This window comes from Vidua macroura, chromosome 17 (assembly GCF_024509145.1).
Source record: "Vidua macroura isolate BioBank_ID:100142 chromosome 17, ASM2450914v1, whole genome shotgun sequence".
Lineage (NCBI taxonomy): Eukaryota > Metazoa > Chordata > Aves > Passeriformes > Viduidae > Vidua > Vidua macroura.
Window position 1 is genome coordinate 7,274,129 of NC_071587.1, and position 21,924 is coordinate 7,296,052.

The following is a 21,924-nucleotide window of genomic DNA, read 5'->3' on the forward strand; positions in this document are numbered from 1 at the left end:
TCTCGCCCGCCGCGGGCGGTTCCCGGCATTGACAGGGCGCGGCCGCTGTGCGGTCGCCACCAAAGGGCCTTTGAAGAGCGGCGCCGCCGGGGCGGGGTGGCGGCCGGGCCGGGAGGGCTGCATTGATGTGGAGGCGCGGGGCTTCCGCCGCCCGCCGGGCACAGCGGTTGCTCCTGCTGCGCTTCAGCCCGGGCCGGCCCTGGCGGCCACTGCCTGTCCCGGCCGTCCCTCGGGCGCAGCGCTGACACGTCCCTCCCCACACTATTGCCGTGGCCATTCTCTGACCCGCGGGTCCCGGTGGCAAGCGGCGGGCGCTGGCAGTGAGGGACGCGGTGCAGCGCAGGGCACCGCCCAGTGGTCGCTGGGGTTGCTGCCTTGCCCCGCGGCTGCTGCTGCACAGCGTATGCCGGAGGATGACACGGGACGTGGAAGGAGGACACGGCTGTTACTGGGGGTTCCCTGGGGGCCGCAGGACCCCTCGCAGCCAGCGGAGCTTCTGTCACATCCACGTAGCCGAGCACCTGTCCTGCCTCGGCCCCACCTCCCTGGGCAGCCGATGGCCGGTGCTGGCCCACGGCCCCCGGTGAAGACGAGACGGGGAAACCGCGGGGCCTCTTCTGCCCTTTTCCTCTGGGATATCCCCCTTCCCAGCTTTCCAAGGGGTTTCCCATCTCCCGGAGTCCTGCCCTCTGCTCCAGGAGCACGGGGGTCAGTTTAATGAGTTAACGCTGTCGCAGCAGTTCTGGAGCGATAAGTGCTGTGTAAGCACTGAGGCTCCCGTTTTGGGCTTCCAGCGGCCCGGCTCCGCTGCCCAGAGCACCGATAACCGCCCGGGGCACAAAGGGCCGGCTCAGACCGACCCCTGAGGGCAGAGGGGACTCTATGAAGAGACAGTGAAACTCCAGCCTTGGAGCGAGGCAGCTCAAGTGGCCAAGGGGATGGTGAGGGCAGGGGCAGACTCTCGGCATGGCTCGGCCAAGCAGGATTTTCGCTAGGGAGCCCGTGGATGAGGAGCTGCCCGTATTTCCCGTGACGGGAGCAGGATGGTGGCGTGGGCGCTCATGGGGACACTCCAGCAGTGCCCATCTCGGTGCTGCGACCCTGGAGCCAGCCAAGCTGCCGCTAACGCACGGAGCAAGGCCATCCAGAGGCATTTCCTGCGGAGCCAGTGCTGCCTGGCTTGGGGTCGGGGCAATCCTGAGGGTCTGCGGCTTCTCTGCTCAGGTTCATGTTACAGATGGCCATGAACCAGCCCCCAGCAGCACCCCCGGCCCGGGTCTACACTGAAGCTGGGATAGCACTGGCAGAAACTTCGTAACACAGACTGGGAGTCCCCAACAGCCCAGGGCCTCCCGGACACTGCCATTTGCACATGTGCTCCTCACACGGGGGCTACCGGAGAGATCCACGGCTGCGGCTGCGTGTGCAGGACGCGGGGAGCGGTGTTTTCGGGGCGAGGAAGGCTCCGTGTCCGGCCTAGAGCTGAGGTGGCCAGGCGAGCCGCTGTCTGTGCCGGTGCTGGCAGCCAGCCGGGCTCGGCGGGACACAGACCTGCATCCTCCCCGTCCGTCCCGCTGTCTCCTCCCAGCTGTGAGCCCGCAAGGAGTGGCAGCTGGGGGCTATATAAAGGCAGGGAAACCTCAGCCAGCTCAAGAGAAAGTCTTGGAGCTGGTGGTGTTCTCCCTCCTTCCTGCCTTCACGTGAATCAGCTTCCCCACGCCGGGAGCCGAGGACAAGCCGCGCTGTAAGTACCCGAACTGAGCCGGCATTGTGTGAGGGAACTCCCCAGCCTCTGGGCAGGACGGTGGCTCCGGGCCCCGGGGAAGGGGATCCCCCATCCTCTCCTTTCATAGAATTGGAGAAAAACGCTGTGGGGGAGCCCCGTCCCATCACACAGCCCCGGGGAGTGGGTCCCCACCCTCTCCTTTCAGAGAACTGGGGGAAGCTGTGGGGGGGAGCCCCGTCCCATCCCACAGCCTCGCACGGAGCTCTGCCTGTTGCTGCGGGATGGACAGGCTCCAGCTCCCGGCTCAAACCAGCCTGGGGGCAGGCGGCACATCTCGGGGGGACTGTGAGGGTTGTGGGACGGCAGCACGGGCGGGGGGGCTCACTCCTCTGCGAACTGCTGGGGCTCCCCGCTGCAGCAGCACGCACGGGGCTGGCGCCTGTCCCTGCGGTTTGGGGAGCGGGGTGTGTTCAGGGCGGGGGGAATGCTGGAGTAAGTGTTCCCAGATGTGGGACCCTCGGGCTCCACAGGGCCAGTGCGGGGACTTGTGCACAGCACCCTGGGGTGGGGGCCGTGCCCCTCATGGGCTGCTGGTCCAGAGGTTTCGGGCAAAGGTGACCTGGGCAGCAGCACTGGGGGGTTTCAGGGAGAACAGTGGAGCCGTGGGGTGCTCCTTGGAGCTATCCCCTGCCCCGGGCAGGTTGGACAACAGCTGCTTCCTTTCCAGTGTGTCCCCCAGGCCTGTCTGTGATGACACCCTGTACGTCCCCAGGCCAGTCCGTGCTGACCCTGCTCTCTGCCTCCAGGTGCGAGATGGCTGCCGGTGGCTGCCTCCTTCTCCTTCTTCTACCCTCGCTGATCGCAGCCTTGCACAGCCCTCCTGGCTGTAAGATCCGGATTACTTCCAAGGGGCTGGACCTGGGTAAGGGGCCGGCCAGGATCTCACACTCTGGGAAAGAAGGACGTTGGGCACCCTCCTGGGGTCTCTGCTTGTGTAGGGCTCTGCCTGCACTGCTCCACCATGGGGCGGCCGGGGAGAAGTGGGGGTTGTCAGGGGCGATGCTGCCAGGAGGGCACGTCCCAGCCCAGCCTTGTTTTTCCCTGCAGTGAAGCAGGAGGGGCTGCGCTTTGTGGAGCAGGAGCTGCAGAACATCACCGTGTCAGACCTGCATGGGAATGAGGGGCAGTTCCAGTACAACATCAGCCAGTGAGTGCTGCCTGCTGCCCATGGCTTCCCATGTCTATCTGTCTGTCTAACCACCCCTGTCCCCTCCCTGCAGGGTCAAGGTGACAGACCTGCAGCTGGCCTTTTCAGACCTGAACTTCCAGCCCCAGCAGCACCTTGTCTTCAACATCAACAATGCTTCCATTAGCCTACGCTTCCGCAGGCAGCTGCTCTACTGGTTCTTGTGAGCTACCTCCCCTTCCTCCTGCTCTGGGTGCTAGCCCACTCCATAGCTCTGCTTGCTGGGTGCCACAGGTGCCTTGCTGTCCTGCAGCTGGCAAGAGCTGTGTGCTCCTTTCATCTGCTTTCCTGGCTTCTAGCTACGACATTGGGTCCATCAATGCCTCTGCGGATGGTGTCCACATCTACACAGTGCTGCAGCTGGCCAAGGACGAGGCTGGGCGCCTCAAAATTTCCAATATGACCTGCAACGCCTCCATAGCGAGAATGCATGCTGGCTTCTCCGGCACACTCAGGTACACCTGACCCCTCTGTGTGTGCCTGGCTCCCTGACCCCCTTCCCACACCTTCAGTGCTTCCTCATCCCAGCTATGTACTAGAATGGGCACAGAGCCACAGGGAGAACAGGTAGTGCAGAACCACTCTTGTGTTCTCCAGGAAGGTCTATGAATTTCTGAGCACCTTCATCGTCACAGGGATGCGCTTCCTCGTCAGCCAGCAGGTACAGCTGAGCGCAGAGAGGGGCTGTGGGATGTTAGGGCTCGGCCCTGTGTGTGTGGGAGAGGGTAGAGTCATATCCCACCCGTCTGCTGGGCCTTGTCCTGCCTCTGCAGCTCCTCATCCAGTCCTGGGAGTGATTCCCCTCAGCCTGGCTCCTTGCCTTGCAGATCTGCCCATCCCTGGAGCATGCCAGCCTGGTGCTGCTGAACTCTTTGCTGGACACAGTGCCTGGTGTGTGTTGCCCTGGGAAAGGGGCTGGATCCCATTCACTGTGGGACAGACAGGGCTGGGCATCAGGCTGCCAAGCAGCTCCAGGCTAAGTCACACCAGCACATCTTCCCTGGCAGTGAGAAACTATGTGGATGAGCATATCGGGATTGACTATTCCCTCCTACGGGATCCGTCCATCTCCACTGACACCCTTGAGCTTGACTTCAAGGTGAGCACTGGGTCCTGCCTTGCTGGTCCTTCCCCATCCCTGTGGAAAAGGCTGTGCCAGCAGCCATGTTGGGCTCCATGGAGCAGGTGAGTTGGGCTTGCCCCATGGCTGTGGGAACCTCTCCTGCTCTTGGTCCAGGGCATGTTCTTCCCCCGGGTGAGAGAGGATCAGGAGCTGGAGAACCACGCGGTGGAGCCGGTGATCAAGGAGACTGAACGCATGGTTTATGTTGCCTTCTCTGAGTACTTTTTTGACTCAGCCATGCACTCGTACTTCCAGGCAGGAGTACTGACCATAGAGCTCCAGGGGGAGAAGGTAAGGAGCATCAGACACTCAGACTGTGTGCAGGCAGGAGGGAGGGCTGGGCTGTGTCACAGAGCAAAGGAGGTGCCATCCAGGGAGCAGCTTTGCTGGGACCTGCAGCAGCAGCTTGCTCACCCTCCAGTGGTTTGTGCTCTCCACAGGTTCCCAAGGACCTGGAGGTTTTGCTGAGAGCCACATTCTTTGGGACCATCTTCATGCTGGTAAGGAGCCCCCAGAAAGGATGGAAGGCATGGCAGAGCTGCAGGGCCGAGCACAGCCCTGCCCTGCGCCCAGCCTCCAGCTCACCTGCCTTCCCCAGAGCCCTTCTGTGGATGCTCCGCTGCGGCTCGTGCTGCAGGTCTCTGCTCCCCCCCGCTGCACCATCAAACCCTCGGGGACCTCAGTCTCTGTCTCTGCTTTCCTGAACATCTCACTGGTGCCCCCGGACCGCCCACCTGTCCAGCTCTCCAGCATGGCCATGGTAAGAGGGAGGCCATGGCTCCTTGTGCGGTCACCCCAGTGGATACAGGAGCAGTGTCCTCCATCCTATAACGCCCTGGTGTGACCGGGCAGAGGGACACTGGACCTGTGGCATGAGCTGGCCTGGTTGTTCTCTGCCTGCTGTGAGTCAGCCCTCTTCCTCCCCAGGAAACCAAGCTGAGTGCCAAGGTGTTTCTGCAAGGGAAGGCACTGCGTGTGCAGCTGGACCTACGACGGTATGGCTGGGGTCCCATGGGGGCACAGGGAGAGTTCCCTCCACACCCTACTCACAACTGTTTCCTTCTGCCCAGGTTTCGCATCTATTCCAAGCAGTCAGCGCTGGAGTCGCTTGCGGTGAGGGCATGGTGATGGCCTGGGAACCCTTACACCCAGCCACAGGGTGGGGTGGGGTGGGCTGGGGAGAGGCTGTTGGTTCAGGATCCCCACTTACAGCCCTCCCTGCCCTGGCTGGCAGTTCTGCCACTTCACTGACCCCAGCTCTTCTCCCGCAGCTGTTCTCACTGCAGGCCCCACTGAAGACCCTGCTGCAGCTGACCATCATGCCCATCATTAACGGTAGGCATCACTGTTCCCACACAACTGGGAGTGTAGGCAGGGGCATAACAGGGCTCAACCTCATCCCAGCTCTCCCTCTCTGCAGAGAGGACAAAGAAGGGGGTGCAGATCCCACTGCCCGAAGGCATGGACTTCACCAGGGAGGTGGTCACCAATCACGCGGTATGTGGTGGAATGGGACAGCCTGTGCCTCCATGTCCTGCTGGGAAGGGCATTGTCACCTCCAGCCTTGCACTGACCCTCTTCCCTCTGCAGGGATTCCTCACAGTGGGAGCTGATCTCCACTTCTCCAAGGGGCTGCGGGAGGTGATTGAGAAATACCGCCCGGTGCCAACTGCCGCTGCCTACTCCAGCTCTCAGCCCTCAGAGCCCAGCCTGGACCCCAGCTCACTCTAGCTCTCCTCCCTGGACCAAGGGCAGATCCTGGGCTGGACCCATAGACTGTAGGTAGGAAGCAGCTTCCCTGGTACCACCAGCACATTGTCAGGGCATCTAGGCCCTGGTGGGGGCGCAGCAAGGTGGAGAGGGTGCTCTGGGAATCCCTGCTGCAGCCCTGCTCATCACACTAATAAACCACCTGACTCTAACCACATGGCCTCATTGCTTGGAGGACATGTCCATGCTGGGTGACATGGTGGGGAAAGGAGGCAGCTGATGCTGCTGCCCAGCTTAGGTCCTTGGGAGCAGAAGCAGCTTAGTGCAGTGCTGGAGAGCTCAGAGTGACCGTGCTGCCGCTGCTTAGGTGGGTCACTCGTTTCACTCAATGCAGGGACCCCTGCAGAAAAGGCACAGCTCACAGAGCCCAGGCTCCCTGGCAAAGGGCGTTGGCACTCACTGGTGCTCCTCAGAGAGCGGAGGAAAGCAAAGCAGGGGCTGGCACAAAGGTGCAAGGAGGAGCAGAACCACCTTGGTCAGAGTTTATTGTGAGTTCCTGAAGCACTGCGTGCCCTGGCAGTGGGATTGTTGTGATAGTGGTGGTAAGTCTCCCTCAGTGGGAGCAGAGGTGGTAGGAGCCAAGGTAGAGGTGAGCAGGACCCAGCCGCCCTGCACTGCTGCCTCTCACAGCCTGCTCAGGCCATGTGCATGTGGGGCCGAAGGGAAGTGCTGGGGATTGCTCCCTGCCTGGGAGGGAAGCAGCTGCTGGCTCAGACAGGGAGAAGGCAAGACAGGAAGCCACAAGGGAGGAGGTGGCTGCAACAGGTGCACAACGCCTCTCCCACAATGACAGAGTCCCCCAGCCCATGCCCCTCATTCTGTCCAGCCATGGGGAAGGCTGCAGGCATGACAGGTCTGTGGTGTAGCCGAGCAGCAGCGAGGATGGGCTGTGTAAGGTGCCGGCGGTGAGGGCAGGTGGGGTGGTGAGAGCAGCTGGAGCGCCGGGTGCTACCTCTGCAGCTCTTAGTAAGGCTGGTTCTTAATGAAGCGGCAGAACATGGTGAAGGCAGCAAGCGGCCGGTCTGTGGGCACCATGTGGCCAGCTCCCTGTAGGAAAGGGACAGTGGTTGGCAGTGCGGCTGGGGTGCTGCCACAGCCCAGCCAACACCGCCCAACCCTAACTGCAGCCTTGGTATCCAGCACACCCACCCACAGCCCCATCCCTGGCCCCCAGAGCCCTCAGCCCTACCTTGACAGTGAGGAAAGCGATGTTGGTGAATTCCTTCACAAAGCCACCGATCTGGTTCTCACCGTTTTCAGTGTAGAGCCAGGGCCGGCGAGCCACCTGCACCTGGGAGTAGCAGCAGTGCCTTCAGCACCTGCAGTTGGCCCTGCCCATGCTCCTGCCACAGCCAGCTACAGCACATAGCCTGGAGCCGGTGACTGGCCTGGCCTGGGCCCTGCCCATTTACCTTCTGGCACAGGGAATCCACAAACCACTCATCCCCGAGAAAGTTGCAAGCCATGTCGACGTCCCCATTGTATACCAGGATCCGGTATTTCTGTGTAGCAGACAGAGAGTGAGCTGTTGGCAAGGCAGCAGCCCCAGCCTGTAGAAGGCTGAGCTGGCAGAGACACTCCCAGGGTCAGTGGCTCCCCTGCACACACCGTGGCTCCAAGCAGCTTAAGGTACTGCTCATTCATCTGCATGTAGAGGCGCTTGTAGCTGCGGTTCACGTCAAAGCTGTGGAGGAAGCATTGTCAGCATGTCTGCTCCTTCTCAGAGCATTCCCTCCCTGCCCACAGCTTGCTCACCTGCACACCTGCCACTCTGGGGCCTCGGGGGAGATGTGCAGAGCCTTCCGCACCTCGGGGGAGTTCAGATACATGCTAGGGGCTGTGGAGTTGGTGCAGGGTGGGTCCATCCGGACCTTCTTTCGTGCTACTGGCATCCGGAACAGGTTCTGGGAGAGTCGGGAGAGTCACTGTCACAGCAGCACCTGCCCCATGGAGCAGGTGCTTTCTGCCCCTCCTGCCCACATTAGCACAACTGGCCAAAGAGAGGTTGCTCACAGCCCAGCAGCGTGGGCACCTCAGCTCACCTGCCGCCAGGAGAATCTCAGTGGCATCTGGATGAAGGAGTTGCCCAGGTCATGTGTGATGAGATAATCACCCTCATATCTGTAGCCAGAATGAGTATGAGGACAGACTGAAAATCCTGGAGAACAAGGGCTAAGGGCTCTCCTGGGGGGAGTCCTCAGCAGCAGCCACACACCATCCATGTGTCCCAGAGGGGCCCCCTGCCCAGCCCACCATGTCCCTCTGTGCCAGTGCAAACAAAGCAAGATGGTGCCTATAGAACTATTTTCCCTGGGGCCACTCTCACCTCATGCTCCCTGGGACACCTCCATCGCACGGGGCATAGAGGTTGTAGATATTGAGGCCAGACTCCTCTACAATCTGAATCATTTCCCCCATCTGCAAGGAATCACAAGGGTTTGGGACTCAGCAGGACCCTTGTGGACCTGTGGGCCCAGGCACGTGCTGCTCGGCACAGGTATAGGGGCTCCAGCTCCCTCACCTTGAGTGTGCAGTTCAGGTTGGAGTTGTCATGGAAGTTGCACTTCCCCTGGGAGCAGCAAAAGGCCTGCAGGTCTTTCCACAGCCTGCAGGCAGAGACCAGGACCACTTGGACCAGGTGGCAACACTGACATGACAGCTGCCCTGCAGCTCTCTGCCCAGTGGCCACAAGGCACACAGCTTGGCCCCGTGCCCTCTTTACCCCACAAACAAATGTACCCATAGGAGCTGCCCTGGGACAAGGAGCCACAGCCCAGATGCTGACCCAGGGCAGGCTATGTGTGCCCTTGTCTCAACACCACTGACCCAGACAGCCCCAGCCTTAGCTGTGCACCCATCCTGCTTGCACAGGGATGGCACATCCAGCATTCCCTCTGCTCTTACTCGGTCCCCAGCAGCCCGTGGTAATAGGCAAAGTAAACCAGGGAGTTGTCATTGATCTCATAAGATGAGAGGCCGTTTCCCACAGCGATTCCCTGCGAGGCAAGAAGAAAACAACCCTGTTGTGTTCCAGCTCCCCGCGGGGCAGTCACAGCACAGCAGCCGCAGGCAGGAAGCAGATGTGGAACTGTTTACTCTGCGGAGGGAACAGGGAGGGTTGGGGGTGCCTGAGGACACTCCCCTGGCAGCAGGGACAGACACGTCCACCAGCAGCTGCTGCCAGAACCCCAGGAGGAGATGAAAGGCTGCAGGGCCAGGCGTGCCCTACGTCCCGGCTGGTCCCACCCCGGCTGTCCCAAGTCCTCTGCTCCTCAGCTGGGCAGAGCCAAGCTGCCCACCTTCAGGTTGAGGCTGGGGTCCTGCATCACCCACTCTGCCAGTGTGGGAATGTAGATGCCTCCATAGCTCTCCCCTGTGAGGAAGAGATCATTCTTGGAGTACTCGGGAAAGAGCCGGAGGAAGTCCTTCAGTGCCAGGTAGTTGTTGTGAGCAACCTGCAGGGACAAGGTGGCATGGTCAGGTGGTGAGGCTGCACCCCATGGCCAGGAGTGGGCAGGCAGGGGAGCAGGGCTCTCCCAGTCACTCGCCTCCGTGTCATTTGTGCCATACTTCTTGTCATCCGAGTAGGAGAAGCCGACACCAGCGGGAGACTCCAGGTAGAGAATGTTGGCAATCTGCAAGGACAGCAGAGAAGCCAGCAATCAGGGGAGACCCTGTGGCTCAGCGGGGCCCAGGACTGCTAGCCCCACCCATGGCAGCACCCACAGGAGCGTGGCCTGCCCCAGGGCTGCACTGGGGTGGCCACATTCCTGTGCTGCTCAACAGCAGACTCAAGAGGAGGGTGTGTTGGGTGGGAGGGGAGCAGCAGTCAGCTCCATGGAGAGAGCAGGAGGAACTAGCTCACGGCCACCCCATCTCAAAGCCACAAAGGGATGCAGTGCCTGTACCTTGTTCCATGCGTACTCATTGTACTTCAGTGTGACCCCATCGGGCTGGATCTGAGGAAGAAGGTGGTGACTGATGGGCAAAGCAGGGCAGGACACAGCGGGATGGCTCGTGCCACGCAGCCGGTCATCCCCTGAGCCCTTGAGCCACGGGATAGCAGTGACTACTAACCAGGAAGGGGCCATGCTCCTTGAGAAAGCCCTCCATGGAGCTGCAGCCAGGGCCCCCGTTCAGCCACAGCACCAGGGGGCTGCTCTGGGGATTGCTCTGGGCCTCCACGAACCTGTGGACGTGTAGCTGTGAGTGCCCAGTGCCAGCCGATGCCCCCCCATCGCTAGGCGCAGTCTCACGTACCAGTAGTGCAGGTACTTGCCCGGCCCGGCGCAGAGGTAGCCCGAGAAGTGGCGGAAGGAGGGCTGCTTTGACAGCCCGGGCAGGTAGGTCACCTCATGGTCCGGGGGGGCGGCCCGGCCCAACCCCAGCAGCAGCAGCGACGACAGCAACACTGGCCCCATCTGCGGTGGGCGGAAGGGACGGTCAGGGCGCTGTCGGCCAGGAACGGCCGCCGCAGCGCCCCGCGAGCGTCCCGGCCCGGCCCCGCACTCGGGGCTGATCCCCGGTCCGGCCCAGTCGGCTCCCCTGGCGCCGGTCCCGGTCCCGCCATCCCGTCCCCCGGTCCCGTCCCGGCGCCCCCCCCAGTCCCGCTGACCGCGGCCGCTCCCGGCGCGGCGCTCGCAGGCGGCGGTCACGGCGGGCACATGACACGCGCCCATATGACCTGCGGCGCGCACGTGAGCGGGGCGGGGCCCGGCGGCGGCCAATCAGCGCCCTGGGGGCGGCCGGCCCCGCCCCGCCCCCGCCCCGGCCCTGCCCGCGCACGTGGGAGCGGCCCCGGACCGGGACCGGGACCGGGACCGGGACCGGGACAGCGGGGAGGGGCACCGACGGAGCCCCCGCACCCGAACGGGGGCAGCCGGCGGGGGGTGCGGTGGGGCACCACCGGGCACCACAGGCTATAGCTGGTACCACTGGGCACCACCGGGCACTGCCAGCTGCTGCTGGACAGCATGGGCACAGCCAGGCACCCCGGCCCAGGTGGCAGCGCTGGACAGTCCAGTGTGGAATGTCTGTGCGTCTGGTTTGGGCCCGGTTGTGCCCAGCAGCCACAGGGCCCCCCCCAGTCTCCCCCATGGCACTAGGACCCCCCTTGAGCCCTCTGGTTGTCCCTCCCAGCCGGGCTGTCACCACCTCACAGCAGCTGTGACAGGGACAGTTAAAAATAGCTCCGGCAGCAATGGCTGCCCGGTGCCGGCTCGCTGCACGCTTCCACCACATCCACGGCGCCAACATCCGCCTGGATGCCTCACACACGCAAGCCACACGGGTGGAGAGCTTCGCCAACGGGCTCTGCTTCAGCCAGGAGCCTCTGGCACCCGGACAGATCTTCCTGGTGGAGATTGAGGAGAAGGAGCTGGGCTGGTGCGGGCACTTGCGTGTGGGACTGACAGCGCATGATCCCCAGAGCCTGGAGGTAGTGCCTGAGTACTCGCTGCCGGACCTGGTCAACCTGGGGGACACCTGGGTGTTTGCCATCACCCGGAACCACAACCGTGTGGTGGTGGAGGGGGAGGAGGTGCAGGCGCGGGGGCGCCCCTGGGAGCCCTTCCTGCTGATCGAGCGGGTGCGGATCCCCCGTGACACGCTGGTGGGGCGCAGCCGGCCCGGCCGCTACAGCCACATCCTGGATGACCTTTACAAGATGAATGTGCTGCCCGCGACCGCCCGGCGCAGCCGCATCGGGGTGCTGTACGCCCCGCAGCCCGACGGCACCGCCGACATGCACATCGTCATCAACGGCGAGGACATGGGGCCGAGCGCCAGGGGCCTGCCCACCACCCGCCCGCTCTACGCCGTCATTGACGTCTTTGCCTCCACCAAGAGTGTCCGGGTGATCCCGGTGGATTATGGCTGTAGGTACCTGTGCCCTTCCCTGCGGCACGTGCTGCGTGGGCCAGGAGTGGGGGAGCTCTGGTGGGGTCATGCCATAGTCGCCAACAGAGGGAAGGTTGGCGTGTGCCACTGGGCAGAGGGACACGGGGTAAGAGGGCACAAGAAAGCCTCTGGTTCTTGTGGAGCACAGGCGAGACCCACAGTACCGCTGCTGGGCAGAGTCTGATGAAAGCTCTGCCATGGGCGCTGTGCTGGGGCCAGGGGAGAGACCCCCAGCAGCAGCAGCAGCAGCAGTCAGGCAGACCCCCCTGCCACCCTTCCCGAGCAGAGTGATAGGTTGGGTGTTTGGGGCTGTCCCACAGCTGTGAGGCCTCGCTGTGCCCGGCCTTGCCTACAGCACGTGGCAGCCAGAGCCAACTAAGATCCTGCCCTGGCATCAAAACATCCACCTACATCCACCACGGCTCAGCACACTGCGCCCACGCACCTGCCGCGTGCCCCAGACACGGTGTTCCCTGGGCAGACACCCTGTGATGCCATCGGAGCCTGGGCATTATCCCGTGTCCCTTGGCTTGCTGGGAGGGACCAGGCTAATAAGTGCTAATTAGCACCACGCTGGAAAAATGAGGAGATGGATCAGGTGAGACAGAGGCAGAAGAAGAGCTAGAGCCAGAGTACTGCCTGCCACCAGCACTGGGAGCTACTGCTTCTCATGCTGGTGTTAAGAGCAGCTGCTTCTGTGCCAAGGCTAGAACCTGGTATTCTCCCTGGTGTAACAGCTGAGGAGTAGTGGCTGCAGCAGACAGTACCCATGCTGCTGGGCCACCCATGGCTCTGGGAAGTCGTATCACAGAAGCAGGAACCAGGCGGATTCTGTGCAGGTGCCCAAGGGGATGGTTCTCGTGGTGGTCTGCCCCAAAGGTATGGTGGGCGCTGTCTCTGCAGGCAACGCAGCCCCAGCCTGCAGACACTCACCCAGCAGCCTGGTGCTGGGGCCACTGCAGGCAGACCAAGGGAGTGGGATGGAAAAAAAGCACAGCATGGGTATGTGAGATCCTGGAGAGCTGCTTTGACAGCCACCAGAGAAAGAAATGCAAACCAGGCACGGTCACACACAGCTTGGGCACATAACTGTCTCTCAACCTTCCTCCTAATAACGGGAAGAGCTTTGCTGCCCGGGGCCCTTGAGCTTCCAGCCCTGCTGGAGCAGCCTGGCACCAGCCCCCGCACAGCCAGTTTAAGCCCAGGGCAGGACAATGCCACAGAACAAACTCACCCACTACTGCCTTTAACCCACAGTGCCTCCGAGAAGCTCTGCCAGCTCCTCCACCCCGCTGTGCTCAGCCTCACTGCCGACTTGCCCAGCTCAGGTACACTCTCTGTTCTCTTGCAGTTCCTTCCCTGCAGACGCTGTGCCGGCTGGTTATCCAGAAACACATCGTGCACCGCCTGGCCATCGATGGCCTGCACTTGCCCCCGCTACTCAAGAGCTTCTGCCAACATGAGTGAGGTACCGAGGGTGCTGCTGGGCTGCCCCTCACATCAGCAGCCCCCCAGTGATGGCTGCCCGGCAGGCTCCGTGCCCCTCCCTGCCCACTCACCCCAGCATGTGCTGCTGAAGGGCTGACATGAAAGAAGAGCAAAGTGGGATTGGGATTTTCCCCACACTGATGGTGTGGCATGCCCAGAGCATGAGTAGAGGGATTGATGTGGGTCAGAGAGGGCAATAAAATGCTTCCAGACAAGACTCTGTCAAAGGAGGCTTGGGGGGCTGGGACGCCCCTGTGCTTCAGCAACCCCTTGTGGGAGCAGTTCCCTCACCAGTGAGGAAGGGAGCACAGGCCAGAGCCCTGTGGGGTTCAGGACATGTCCCCGTCCCTGGAATAACGCTGGGACTGTCTGGGTGGATCAGAGTGGGTGGAGCGTGGGAGGGCACAGCACAGCACTCACGTGGAGGTAAATTACAGCCGGACGCTCATCCCGGCCGGGCAGTTTCACTCTTGGGAAAGATGTTTACCCAGAGAACGATGAGTTATTTCCTGTGTGTTCAGCTTGGAGGGGGACGAGTCAGATCCTGGAGCACTCAGACAGCAGTGCTGGCAGCAGCCCTTGCTTGGGCACGTGTCTGTGGCCACAGAGCCAGTCACAGTGACCTGGTGTGGGGCACAGCCATCCTGACTTGGACCTCCATGCCCTCGGCTCTGTGCCCTCAGCCAGACCCTTCAACTCCTGGCAGGTGGGGATGGCAGCTGGCATCCTGCAGTGCCTATGCCAGGCTGGAGGGGAGGCAGGGTGGCAGCTGTGCAGAGGAACAGGCTGGAGGGGAGAGGTCTCCTAAAATCAGAGGGGTTCCCATGGAGCCAGAAAGATAGCGAAGAAGCTGGCAAAGCACAACCAAAGGGGAAACGAGCAGCTCTAAGCTTACAAAAAGGTGTTTTAAAGAAACACGATGCTATATTTAGTCGGAGACTCGATAGTATCTGATCATGTTACAAAACTCGTGCTCAAAGGAAATCCCCAGCCCACAACCAGAGCCAGCTCGATCAACACCACCAAAGTGTTAATGAAGGAACTGCTAAATGGGCAAAACATGGACAGTGACCAAACTACAGCAATGGAGCGAGGTCTCTGACATTCCCTGCTATGTCCCAACAACAGGCTGGGAGCTGCTGGGGCTGGAGCTCATCTGGCAGCGATGGGGCTGGGGAACTCACCCACTCCAGAGCAGCGCCCACAGACGAGGGCGTTTACTCTCCGGGCTGTTTTCCCTCCCCCACCCTTGCACGAAGCCTTTGCTCCCCACCTCCCTGCAGTGTTATCTGCCCGGCAGTGACCCCCGCACAGGAGGGCGGGTTCCTCTTTCTTGAGGAATTGAGAGCAGCTGCTGCAACCAAACAACACCCCTGCTCTATAATGGGCTGCAGGACAGTGGGATTGCAGGATTCAGGAGCTGCCACCTCCTGCCACCTGAGGCACCACGGTGAGACAGGATGACTGAGGAGCACTGCCCAAAGCCCTGCCAGATTCCCCATGCCCTGTTCCCTGGGCAGGGAGGGGTGGCTGCAGCTGGCACAGGGACAGACTCAGCTCCCAAATAACACAAGGGTGATTTATTGGCTCTGTTGCACAACATCTCACAGCTGGATGCTGCAAGGACCTGCGGGTGCTGGCCACAGATGAAATAGTTTTGTCATGTGTTATTGTACCTAGATCCTTACAAATCTATGGGCCCTTATGGGATTAATTTGAGAAACCACAAACAATTGGCTGATGTCATCACAAAGACTCTTGATGATTTTTGAGCAGTTTTAGGAATCTGGAGAGGTCCCACATAACTGGAAGCTGGGGAATGATGTCCCGATTTCAAAGGGCAGGAAGGAGAATCCTGGAAACTACAGGCCTGTCAGTCTCACTTCAGTGCCCAGTAAAATCATGGAAAAGATCATTCTTTTTCAGGCAGGTACTGAAAAACACCTAGAGGAGAACACAGTCACTGGTCACAGCCAGCATGGCTTCATGAGGGAAAAGTCCTGCTTGTTGAACATGATTTCCTTCTACAACAGGGTAACCCACCTAACTGACCACGGAAAGCCAGTAGCTGTAATGTTTTTGGGCTTCAGGGAAGCTTTTGATACTGTCTGTCCCAGTATTCTTTTGGACAAAGTGTCCAGCTTGCAGCTGAATAACCCTGTTACACAATGGGTGAGCAAGTGGCTCACAGGCTGGGCACAAAGAAAGGTATAGTGAATGGGGTGACATCAGGCTGGTGTCCAGCCACTAGAGGGGTTCTGTAGGGCTCCATCCTTGGCCCAATTCTCTTCAACATCTTCATTAACAACTTGGACTCAGGACTTGAAGAAATACTAAATAATATACTAATGTTTAGTGCTAACAACACTAAATTGGGAGGAGCTGTCAACTCCATTGAGGGCAGAGAGGCCCTGCTGAGAGACCTCGACAAATTGGAGAGATGGGTAATCACCAAAAGTATGAAGTTTAACAAGAGCAAGTGACAGATTCTGCACCTTGTACAGGGCAATCCTGGTGGTATATACAGACAGGGGAACAAGAAGCTGAAGACCAGCACCGTGGAAAGGGACCTGGGGGCCCTGGCTGATGGTAAGTTGAATATGATCAGCAGTGCCCTGTCAGCCAGGAGGGCCAATCCTGTCCTGGGGCATCAGACACAGCAATGCCAACAAGGGAGGGGATTGTCCTGCCCTGCTCTGCACTGGTGCAGCCTCACCTCAAATCCTGGGGGCAGTTTTGGCACAACAATATAAAAAAGACATTGAGCTATTAGAGACCATTCAAAAGACACCATAGGGATGGTGATGGGACTGGAAGCAAGATTTTTGAGAAACAGTAGAGGTAACTTGGTCTGTTCAGCCTGGAGAAGAGGAAACTGAGGGAAGACCTCATTGTGGTCTTCAGCATCCTCATGAGAGAAAGCAGAGGGGCAGGTACTGATCTCTTCACTGTCATGACCAGTGACATAACTCGAGGAAATGGTATAAAGCTGAGTCAGGAGAGATTGAGGCAGGATATCAGAAAAAGGTTTCTCATCTAAAGGCTGGTTGAGCACTGGAACAGGCAGTGGGCAATGGGCAGTGGTCATGGCATCAAGACTGTCTGAGTTCAGGAAGTGTCTGGACAATGCTCTCAGGCACATGGTGGGATTTTTGTGGTGTCCTGCACAGGACTGGGAGTTAGACACGATCCCAATGGGTCCCTTCCAACTCAGCAGATTCTAGGATACCAGCACCTCCCACATTGCACCATTCAGAGCTGGCTCCTGGCCACAGCTGTTAGCCAGGTCAGTGACTGTTACCCTTCCTGCAGGATCAGGAGCTCACAATCCAGTTCCTCTGCTGCCCCATGCAAGAAGTGACGCTCACTCAGAAGATCAAGGACCCAAACTGCCCCTTCCACGCCGAGGAAATGACAGGCTGAGGGGAATGAAGGTGCAAGACAGGACACAGTGGAAGCACCCAGCTCAGCTCCCACTCAGTGCTGGAGCTTCACCTCAGTGTAGGGCCTGACCCAGCTGTCAGCCAGCTCCACAGAGTCCTGTGCTCCAAGTCCTCACAACTGTGGCAGGCAGCTGGCTCATCTCTGCTGTGAGGAAGGACACCACCAGGGCTTTATCCAAAGACTTGTTCCAGGAGCTCTTTAGGACCTCCAAGAGGCTGTCTCACCCAGCCTGATGGGCATCACATCCCCCTTCCCATGGTCTACTGAGCATTTCCCTCTGCAAGAGCTTCCTCTCTGAATTCAGCAGAGCCAAGATGTGCCAGCAGGGCAGCTGGAAGGCCAGGCTGAAGTGGCAAGTGTAGCTACTTGGGCCTTCCTGGAAGATGCCCACAGGGTGGGCTTCCTCCTGGATCTGTACACTGAGCCTGTCCTACCTGGTGCAAATCAGCTGCCTGGACTTCCGAACCACTGCCTTGGGCACACTGGCAGCAGCCTCTCACTCAGGCACAGCCTGGCAGCAGCCTCTGTGCAAATGCCACTCAAAGACTGCCTGATGCTGTCTTCCGTCCTTTGGGTAATCTAATCTTCACTGTCATTCTCTGAGGTTTCTGTGGCCTTCAGTTTTGCCACAGGATACAGGATCTAACAGGAACTGAGCTTGCTGGCTCACTCTGGAGAAGAGCATGAGGTATTTCAGGCTGACACTGAAGGGCCTCAGGGAGCTGGTAGACACTGGAGAACAATCACACAACTCTCAACAGCCACAAGAGAGGCTGACATGGGCTGCTGCTTCTGCTGAGCTGCTGCCACAGTGGGGGAAGCCTGGCCAGAGCTCTGGGATGTGTTACCCTGGCACACCAGAGGAGGAAGAGGCACATCTGAAATAGGCAGACTTTGGGGAGCTGCCTGAGCAGCACAGTGATCAGGATGGGGAGCAGAGAGTGTCATGGCATCAGGAGGGATCTTAGAAACACACTCTTTGTAATGCTGGGCCAAGGTGGTGATGCAGCTCTCCAGAGAAAGCCCAGCACTGAAAATTTGACTTAGCCCATGGATGACAATCTCCAGCTCCATGAAGAAGTCTCTGCCCATCGCCGAGCAGCCAGTAAGGTGGAGCTGAGGCAGCAAATCCGGCGTGATGAGGTCTCTCAGGACGGTGAGCAGCTCCTGCCGGTGGCTCTCAGTGCCTGCACCCACGGCTTTCCTGGCGGCGATCAGGGCCAGCCACCCGGTGCGGTGCTGCAGGCACAGCTGCCGCAGCCGCTTGCAAGAGGGGGAACACGGAGAGCTGCACCGCGGCAGCTGAGCTGCTTGGGCTGTCCGTGCGGGCCCGCTCCGGGCTGCCGCTACCGGCGGGGACACCGCGGCGCGTCCCGGTCCCTGCCGCGCTCCGCCGCCGCCTCCCCCGCCCGAGCCAATCGCGGCGCTCGGCACCGCCCGCCGCGGCGGCACCGGAGCGCTCGGGCGCCGCCCGCAGCGGCCGCTGCGCGTCGCACCGGGCCGGGGACGCCGGGAGCGCCCCTCGCTGTGGCCGCCACCCAGAGCGGCGTGCGGGCACCGGCTCCTGCCTGGCTGCCTCCCCCTCCTCCAGCTGCTCCCCATCGCTCTGCAGCAGCTCGAGGCTCAGCGACTGGGCTCTCCCTCATGTCTCTCTTCACAACAAGTGCACCGCTCTCCACCCTCACTCCTTGCTCTCCACAAGGAAGGCGTAGAGGACTTGTCCTCCCTTGCCTGGCGCCCAGTGTAGGAGAAGACTCTCAGCAACTGCTTGAAGAAGCACTTCATCACTTTGGTGTGGAAGCTGATACCCATGTGTTTGTGTTTTTATCCCTAAACCACACGGTCCTGCAGCTCTGGAGCAGCAGGCTAGAACATGACAAGAAAAGCTTCAGGGAAGGAGGTTAAACTGTATTTTAAGAAGGCAAGTTATATTTTAAAAGGGCAAAGGGAGCAGTTGCATAACTAGTGAGTGACCTTGTAGCCTTTGCGCACACAAGCAGATCCACCAGCTAAGATGGAAAGCAAACAGTGTCACTGCACCCGCCTGGAGAAGTGAAGGCCATGGAATGAAGTGCTCCCTGAGGGAAACCTGGTATCACCTTTCCACTGCAGTGAGGTAAGGACAGCTGAAGAATGCTGCAGATGCTGAAGCTTGAAGTCTTGAGCTGGAAAAGACAGGAGCTATACAGCGAACACAACAAGTGTGTGGCACAGCTGGCGGCGCCCCGGTACCGGGGCATCGCTCTACCGGGATCAGCCCGGTTAGCAAAGCCAGGTACGGGACAGGGCCTGTGCCCCGGGGCAGCGCTGGGCTGGGCCCAAGCGGCGGCTCCATGGGGCCTGGCGGTGCTACACCGGGGGACCCCGGGCGCACGGCCCTACCACAGGGGCTGCTGCGAGCTCCAGACGGACGCGGCGGGCGGGCCTTACCTGATTTCCTGGCGGACAGCGGTGCCATGCTGCCGGTTGTGGCTGCGCACCGGGACGCAGCTCCGCAGCCCGTAGAGGCAGCCCTTGTAGGCGAGAATGCGGGCGCATGGCGAGCGGCGGGACGCCCGGACCCCTCCGCTCAGCCGCCCAAGCCCGCCCCGCCATCCCCGTTAAACCAGCCGGGCACCGCCCGCACCATGATCTTGACCAATCAGCGCCGTCTTCTCCCGATTGACAGGAGGCGAACCAACCAGCCCAGAGCATCCTGACAAGACAAGGGTGACTGACAGCTCTACGGTCCAATCACATGGCAGTATTTGCCCCGCGGGTGGGCGGTGCTTCCTGGTCCGCCGTGCTGCTCGGGTCGCGGTGCCGGTCCCGGTTCGCGGAGGTGATGGGGGCCCCAGGCGACGCCGGCGGGGCTGGAGCGGAGCCGGGATCCGGGCCGCCGCCGTCCGGGGACCTGCGCAGCGTGCTGATCACCAGCGTGCTGAACCTGGAGCGGCTGGAGGTCGACCTCTTCAGGTGCGGGTGGAGGCCGGGGCAGCGGGACGGGGTCGCCTCCTCCTCCGCCGCCATCCTCACCGTGGCCGCCTTCTCCCCGCAGGGGCCAGCACCACTGGGTGCCCGCCACGCAGCACCTCTTCGGCGGGCAGATCGTGGGGCAGGCGCTGGTGGCGGCAGCCCATGCCGTGAGCCGCGACGAGCAGGTGCACTCGCTTCACTGCTACTTCGTGCGGACAGGTGCGCCCGGGGAACCGGGGAAGCGGGCGGCGGCGACGGGGTGCAGGGGTTCGGGAGGGGCCCGGCAGGGCTTGGGACGCTGGGGAAGTTGGCAGGAGTGAGGAGGCGCCGTCATCCCGGTCCCAGCAAAACAGGCTCTGCCGGGCCCGGCCCCTGCAGGGCGGGTTTCGGCTGTGCGTGGTGCGCCGTGGCCCAGCGGCAGAACGTCCCTTTCCTGTCCCAGGGGACCCCAAGGTGCCGGTGCTGTACGAGGTGGAGCGGACCCGTACAGGGAAGAGTTTCTCTGTTCGCTCTGTAAAGGCCATCCAGCATGGAAAGCCGATCTTCACGTGCCAGGCCTCCTTCCAGCTCTCCCAGGGAAGCCCAGTGCAGCACCAGTTCACCATGCCGACCGTGCCACCCCCCGAGGAGCTGCTGACACAGGAGGAGCTCATCCAGAAGTTTCTGCAGTGAGTGGGGTGGAAGGGACATGCCCCTTGCTGCCTGGGGCATAGGGAGGTGTGGGAGAGGACTATCTGAGAAATTCTCAAATATGCCTGGGAGGGGAAGAGAATAGCAGGACACAACAGGAGCTGTGCAACTCTTGTTTTTCTGTCTGCCCCTGGGTCCCTGGGCTGGAGCAGCTGTCAGTAGGATGTGTTCCAACCCACCTGTCTGGCGTTAACCTCGCTTCTCTGCGCCGGGCTGCAGGAATCCTAATGTGGCTGAGGGATACAGGAAGCGTCTCACCAAGATCCAAGCTCAAGATGTGCCGATTGACATTAAACCTGTGAACCCACCAGATATATTCAGCTCAGAGCCACAGGAGCCGAAGCAGCTCTTTTGGGTGCGAGCACGAGGCTACATAGGTGGGTCCTGCTGGGTCCAGATGCCTCCCAATCCAAGGGCTTAAGCACCAGCTCACACTGTGGAGCACTCTTGCAACAGAGTGGGCTGGGAGGGCTGTGATTAGGGGGCTGCCTGTGCCCTAGCCTGGACACTACAAGGCTGTAATACAGGTGTGGGTGCAGAGATGATGCCATGAGCCATGGCTGGGGCATGGCATGGCAAAGAGAATAAGTCTGGAAGAATCTCAGCTGTGCTTGGCAGCTCCAGGGGAGCGGAGCCCCTGGGGCTCTTCACTCCAGACGTGTCCCACGGGCCCCTGCGGGACGGGCAGCACTGGTTGCTCTGCAGGGGAGACTGACATGAAGGTGCACTGCTGCGTGGCCGCCTACATCTCTGACTACGCCTTCCTGGGCACGGCCCTGCTCCCGCACCGGCAGTACCACATCAAGTTCATGGTGTCCCTTGACCATTCCATGTGGTTCCATGCGCCCTTCAGAGCTGACCACTGGATGCTGTACGAGTGTGAGAGCCCCTGGGCTGGTAAGTCCTTAGTGCATTTTTGGGAGACCTTCACGGCCAAGGCCAGCCCTGCCTGTCCTGGGGACAGTGGGCTGCAGTCTGACAGTCTCTCTCTGCAGGTGGGTGCCGGGGCTTGGTGCAGGGACGGCTGTGGCGCAGGGATGGAGTCCTGGCTGTCACCTGTGCTCAGGAAGGTGTCATCAGGGTGGAACAGACACCAAACCAGAGCAAGCTCTAGCTAAGGAGACCCTATAGACTGGGGCTCAAGCATGCCGAGAGAGGGACCCTGAGATCAAGACAGGACCTGGACAGGAACAGGAAGGAGACCAGGTGGGACCAAGCACTGCAGGAAGTCCCAGTGCCAGAGGTGTCTGGGACAGACTGTGACCAACAGAGCATTGCTGCAACCAGCTGCTAGCTGCACAGCATGTAAGCGCACGCTGCCATCAGCTCTCCTTCACCCACCTTAAAATAAAGCTGTTGGGTGAAGAGCTGGACTCTGTCCCTGGAGTTTGTCCCCTTGGACCTGTGACTGGGCTTGCACGAGGGCAGGCAGTGCCAGGAGCACAGTGGATCAGCTCTGCCCCCATGCCAGGCTGGGTCACAGGAGGGGAAGGTGCTACTTTGGCACACGTTGTTTCCTCTTCTCACTTCTGCACTGCTTGTAGTGCCCTGGCTCCTCAGTTGCTGCTTCTGCTTGTCCTTGGG

At 60.8% G+C, this 21,924-nt stretch overlaps 4 protein-coding genes across 5 annotated transcripts; 3 read left to right on the plus strand and 1 right to left on the minus strand.

Moving 5' to 3' along the window:
* The first annotated feature begins 61 nt into the window (after positions 1 to 61).
* Positions 62 to 6,017, plus strand: PLTP (phospholipid transfer protein). The gene is made up of 16 exons (XM_053993163.1): positions 62 to 1,744; positions 2,533 to 2,648; positions 2,834 to 2,933; positions 3,007 to 3,135; positions 3,272 to 3,427; positions 3,570 to 3,633; positions 3,800 to 3,863; positions 3,980 to 4,071; positions 4,210 to 4,386; positions 4,536 to 4,595; positions 4,694 to 4,855; positions 5,023 to 5,090; positions 5,166 to 5,208; positions 5,367 to 5,430; positions 5,516 to 5,592; positions 5,686 to 6,017. Exons 2-16 carry the CDS (start codon positions 2,540 to 2,542, stop codon positions 5,824 to 5,826), a joined length of 1,506 nt encoding a protein of 501 aa, XP_053849138.1. The 5' UTR covers positions 62 to 1,744; positions 2,533 to 2,539; the 3' UTR covers positions 5,827 to 6,017.
* Positions 6,018 to 6,333: 316 nt separating this feature from the next.
* CTSA (cathepsin A) lies at positions 6,334 to 19,305 on the minus strand. Of its 2 annotated transcripts, none has more exons than XM_053993161.1 (15): positions 19,126 to 19,305; positions 10,126 to 10,286; positions 9,943 to 10,054; positions 9,774 to 9,824; positions 9,414 to 9,500; positions 9,165 to 9,320; positions 8,770 to 8,861; positions 8,387 to 8,471; positions 8,192 to 8,283; positions 7,908 to 7,986; positions 7,621 to 7,769; positions 7,474 to 7,549; positions 7,278 to 7,367; positions 7,055 to 7,156; positions 6,334 to 6,912 (listed from the first exon to the last, which is right to left on the minus strand). In XM_053993161.1, the coding sequence occupies exons 1-15, from the start codon at positions 19,288 to 19,290 to the stop codon at positions 6,829 to 6,831; spliced, it is 1,581 nt and encodes a 526-aa protein (XP_053849136.1). In that variant the 5' UTR covers positions 19,291 to 19,305; the 3' UTR covers positions 6,334 to 6,828. The 2 variants fall into 2 exon arrangements, with proteins under 2 accessions (XP_053849136.1, XP_053849137.1); XM_053993162.1 differs by lacking the exon at positions 19,126 to 19,305 and adding an exon at positions 10,481 to 10,565.
* NEURL2 (neuralized E3 ubiquitin protein ligase 2) lies at positions 10,810 to 13,456 on the plus strand. The gene is made up of 2 exons (XM_053993168.1): positions 10,810 to 11,741; positions 13,115 to 13,456. The coding sequence occupies exons 1-2, from the start codon at positions 11,066 to 11,068 to the stop codon at positions 13,228 to 13,230; spliced, it is 792 nt and encodes a 263-aa protein (XP_053849143.1). The 5' UTR covers positions 10,810 to 11,065; the 3' UTR covers positions 13,231 to 13,456.
* Positions 18,722 to 21,707, plus strand: ACOT8 (acyl-CoA thioesterase 8). Its single transcript, XM_053993167.1, has 7 exons — positions 18,722 to 18,811; positions 19,364 to 19,650; positions 19,733 to 19,869; positions 20,093 to 20,318; positions 20,560 to 20,717; positions 21,046 to 21,237; positions 21,336 to 21,707. The coding sequence occupies exons 2-7, from the start codon at positions 19,433 to 19,435 to the stop codon at positions 21,452 to 21,454; spliced, it is 1,050 nt and encodes a 349-aa protein (XP_053849142.1). The 5' UTR covers positions 18,722 to 18,811; positions 19,364 to 19,432; the 3' UTR covers positions 21,455 to 21,707.
* Positions 21,708 to 21,924: the final 217 nt, after the last annotated feature.

Bases quoted from the DNA above. Each gene is read 5' to 3' on its own strand.
- ACOT8 (XM_053993167.1), top strand. From the start codon at position 19,433: ATGGCAGTATTTGCCCCGCGGGTGGGCGGTGCTTCCTGGTCCGCCGTG. The intron at 20,718-21,045 runs GTGGGTCCTGCT...GTTGCTCTGCAG, and splicing joins GCGAGCACGAGGCTACATAG to GGGAGACTGACATGAAGGTG. The intron at 21,238-21,335 runs GTAAGTCCTTAG...CTCTCTCTGCAG, and splicing joins GTGTGAGAGCCCCTGGGCTG to GTGGGTGCCGGGGCTTGGTG.
- PLTP (XM_053993163.1), top strand. From the start codon at position 2,540: ATGGCTGCCGGTGGCTGCCTCCTTCTCCTTCTTCTACCCTCGCTGATC. The intron at 5,091-5,165 runs GTATGGCTGGGG...CCTTCTGCCCAG, and splicing joins GTGCAGCTGGACCTACGACG to GTTTCGCATCTATTCCAAGC. The intron at 5,209-5,366 runs GTGAGGGCATGG...CTTCTCCCGCAG, and splicing joins CAGCGCTGGAGTCGCTTGCG to CTGTTCTCACTGCAGGCCCC.
- CTSA (XM_053993161.1), bottom strand. From the start codon at position 19,290: ATGGCGGGGCGGGCTTGGGCGGCTGAGCGGAGGGGTCCGGGCGTCCCG. The intron at 10,055-10,125 runs GTACGTGAGACT...ACACGTCCACAG, and splicing joins GGCAAGTACCTGCACTACTG to GTTCGTGGAGGCCCAGAGCA. The intron at 7,770-7,907 runs GTGAGCTGAGGT...CGACTCTCCCAG, and splicing joins TGAGATTCTCCTGGCGGCAG to AACCTGTTCCGGATGCCAGT.
- NEURL2 (XM_053993168.1), top strand. From the start codon at position 11,066: ATGGCTGCCCGGTGCCGGCTCGCTGCACGCTTCCACCACATCCACGGC. The intron at 11,742-13,114 runs GTAGGTACCTGT...GTTCTCTTGCAG, and splicing joins GATCCCGGTGGATTATGGCT to TTCCTTCCCTGCAGACGCTG.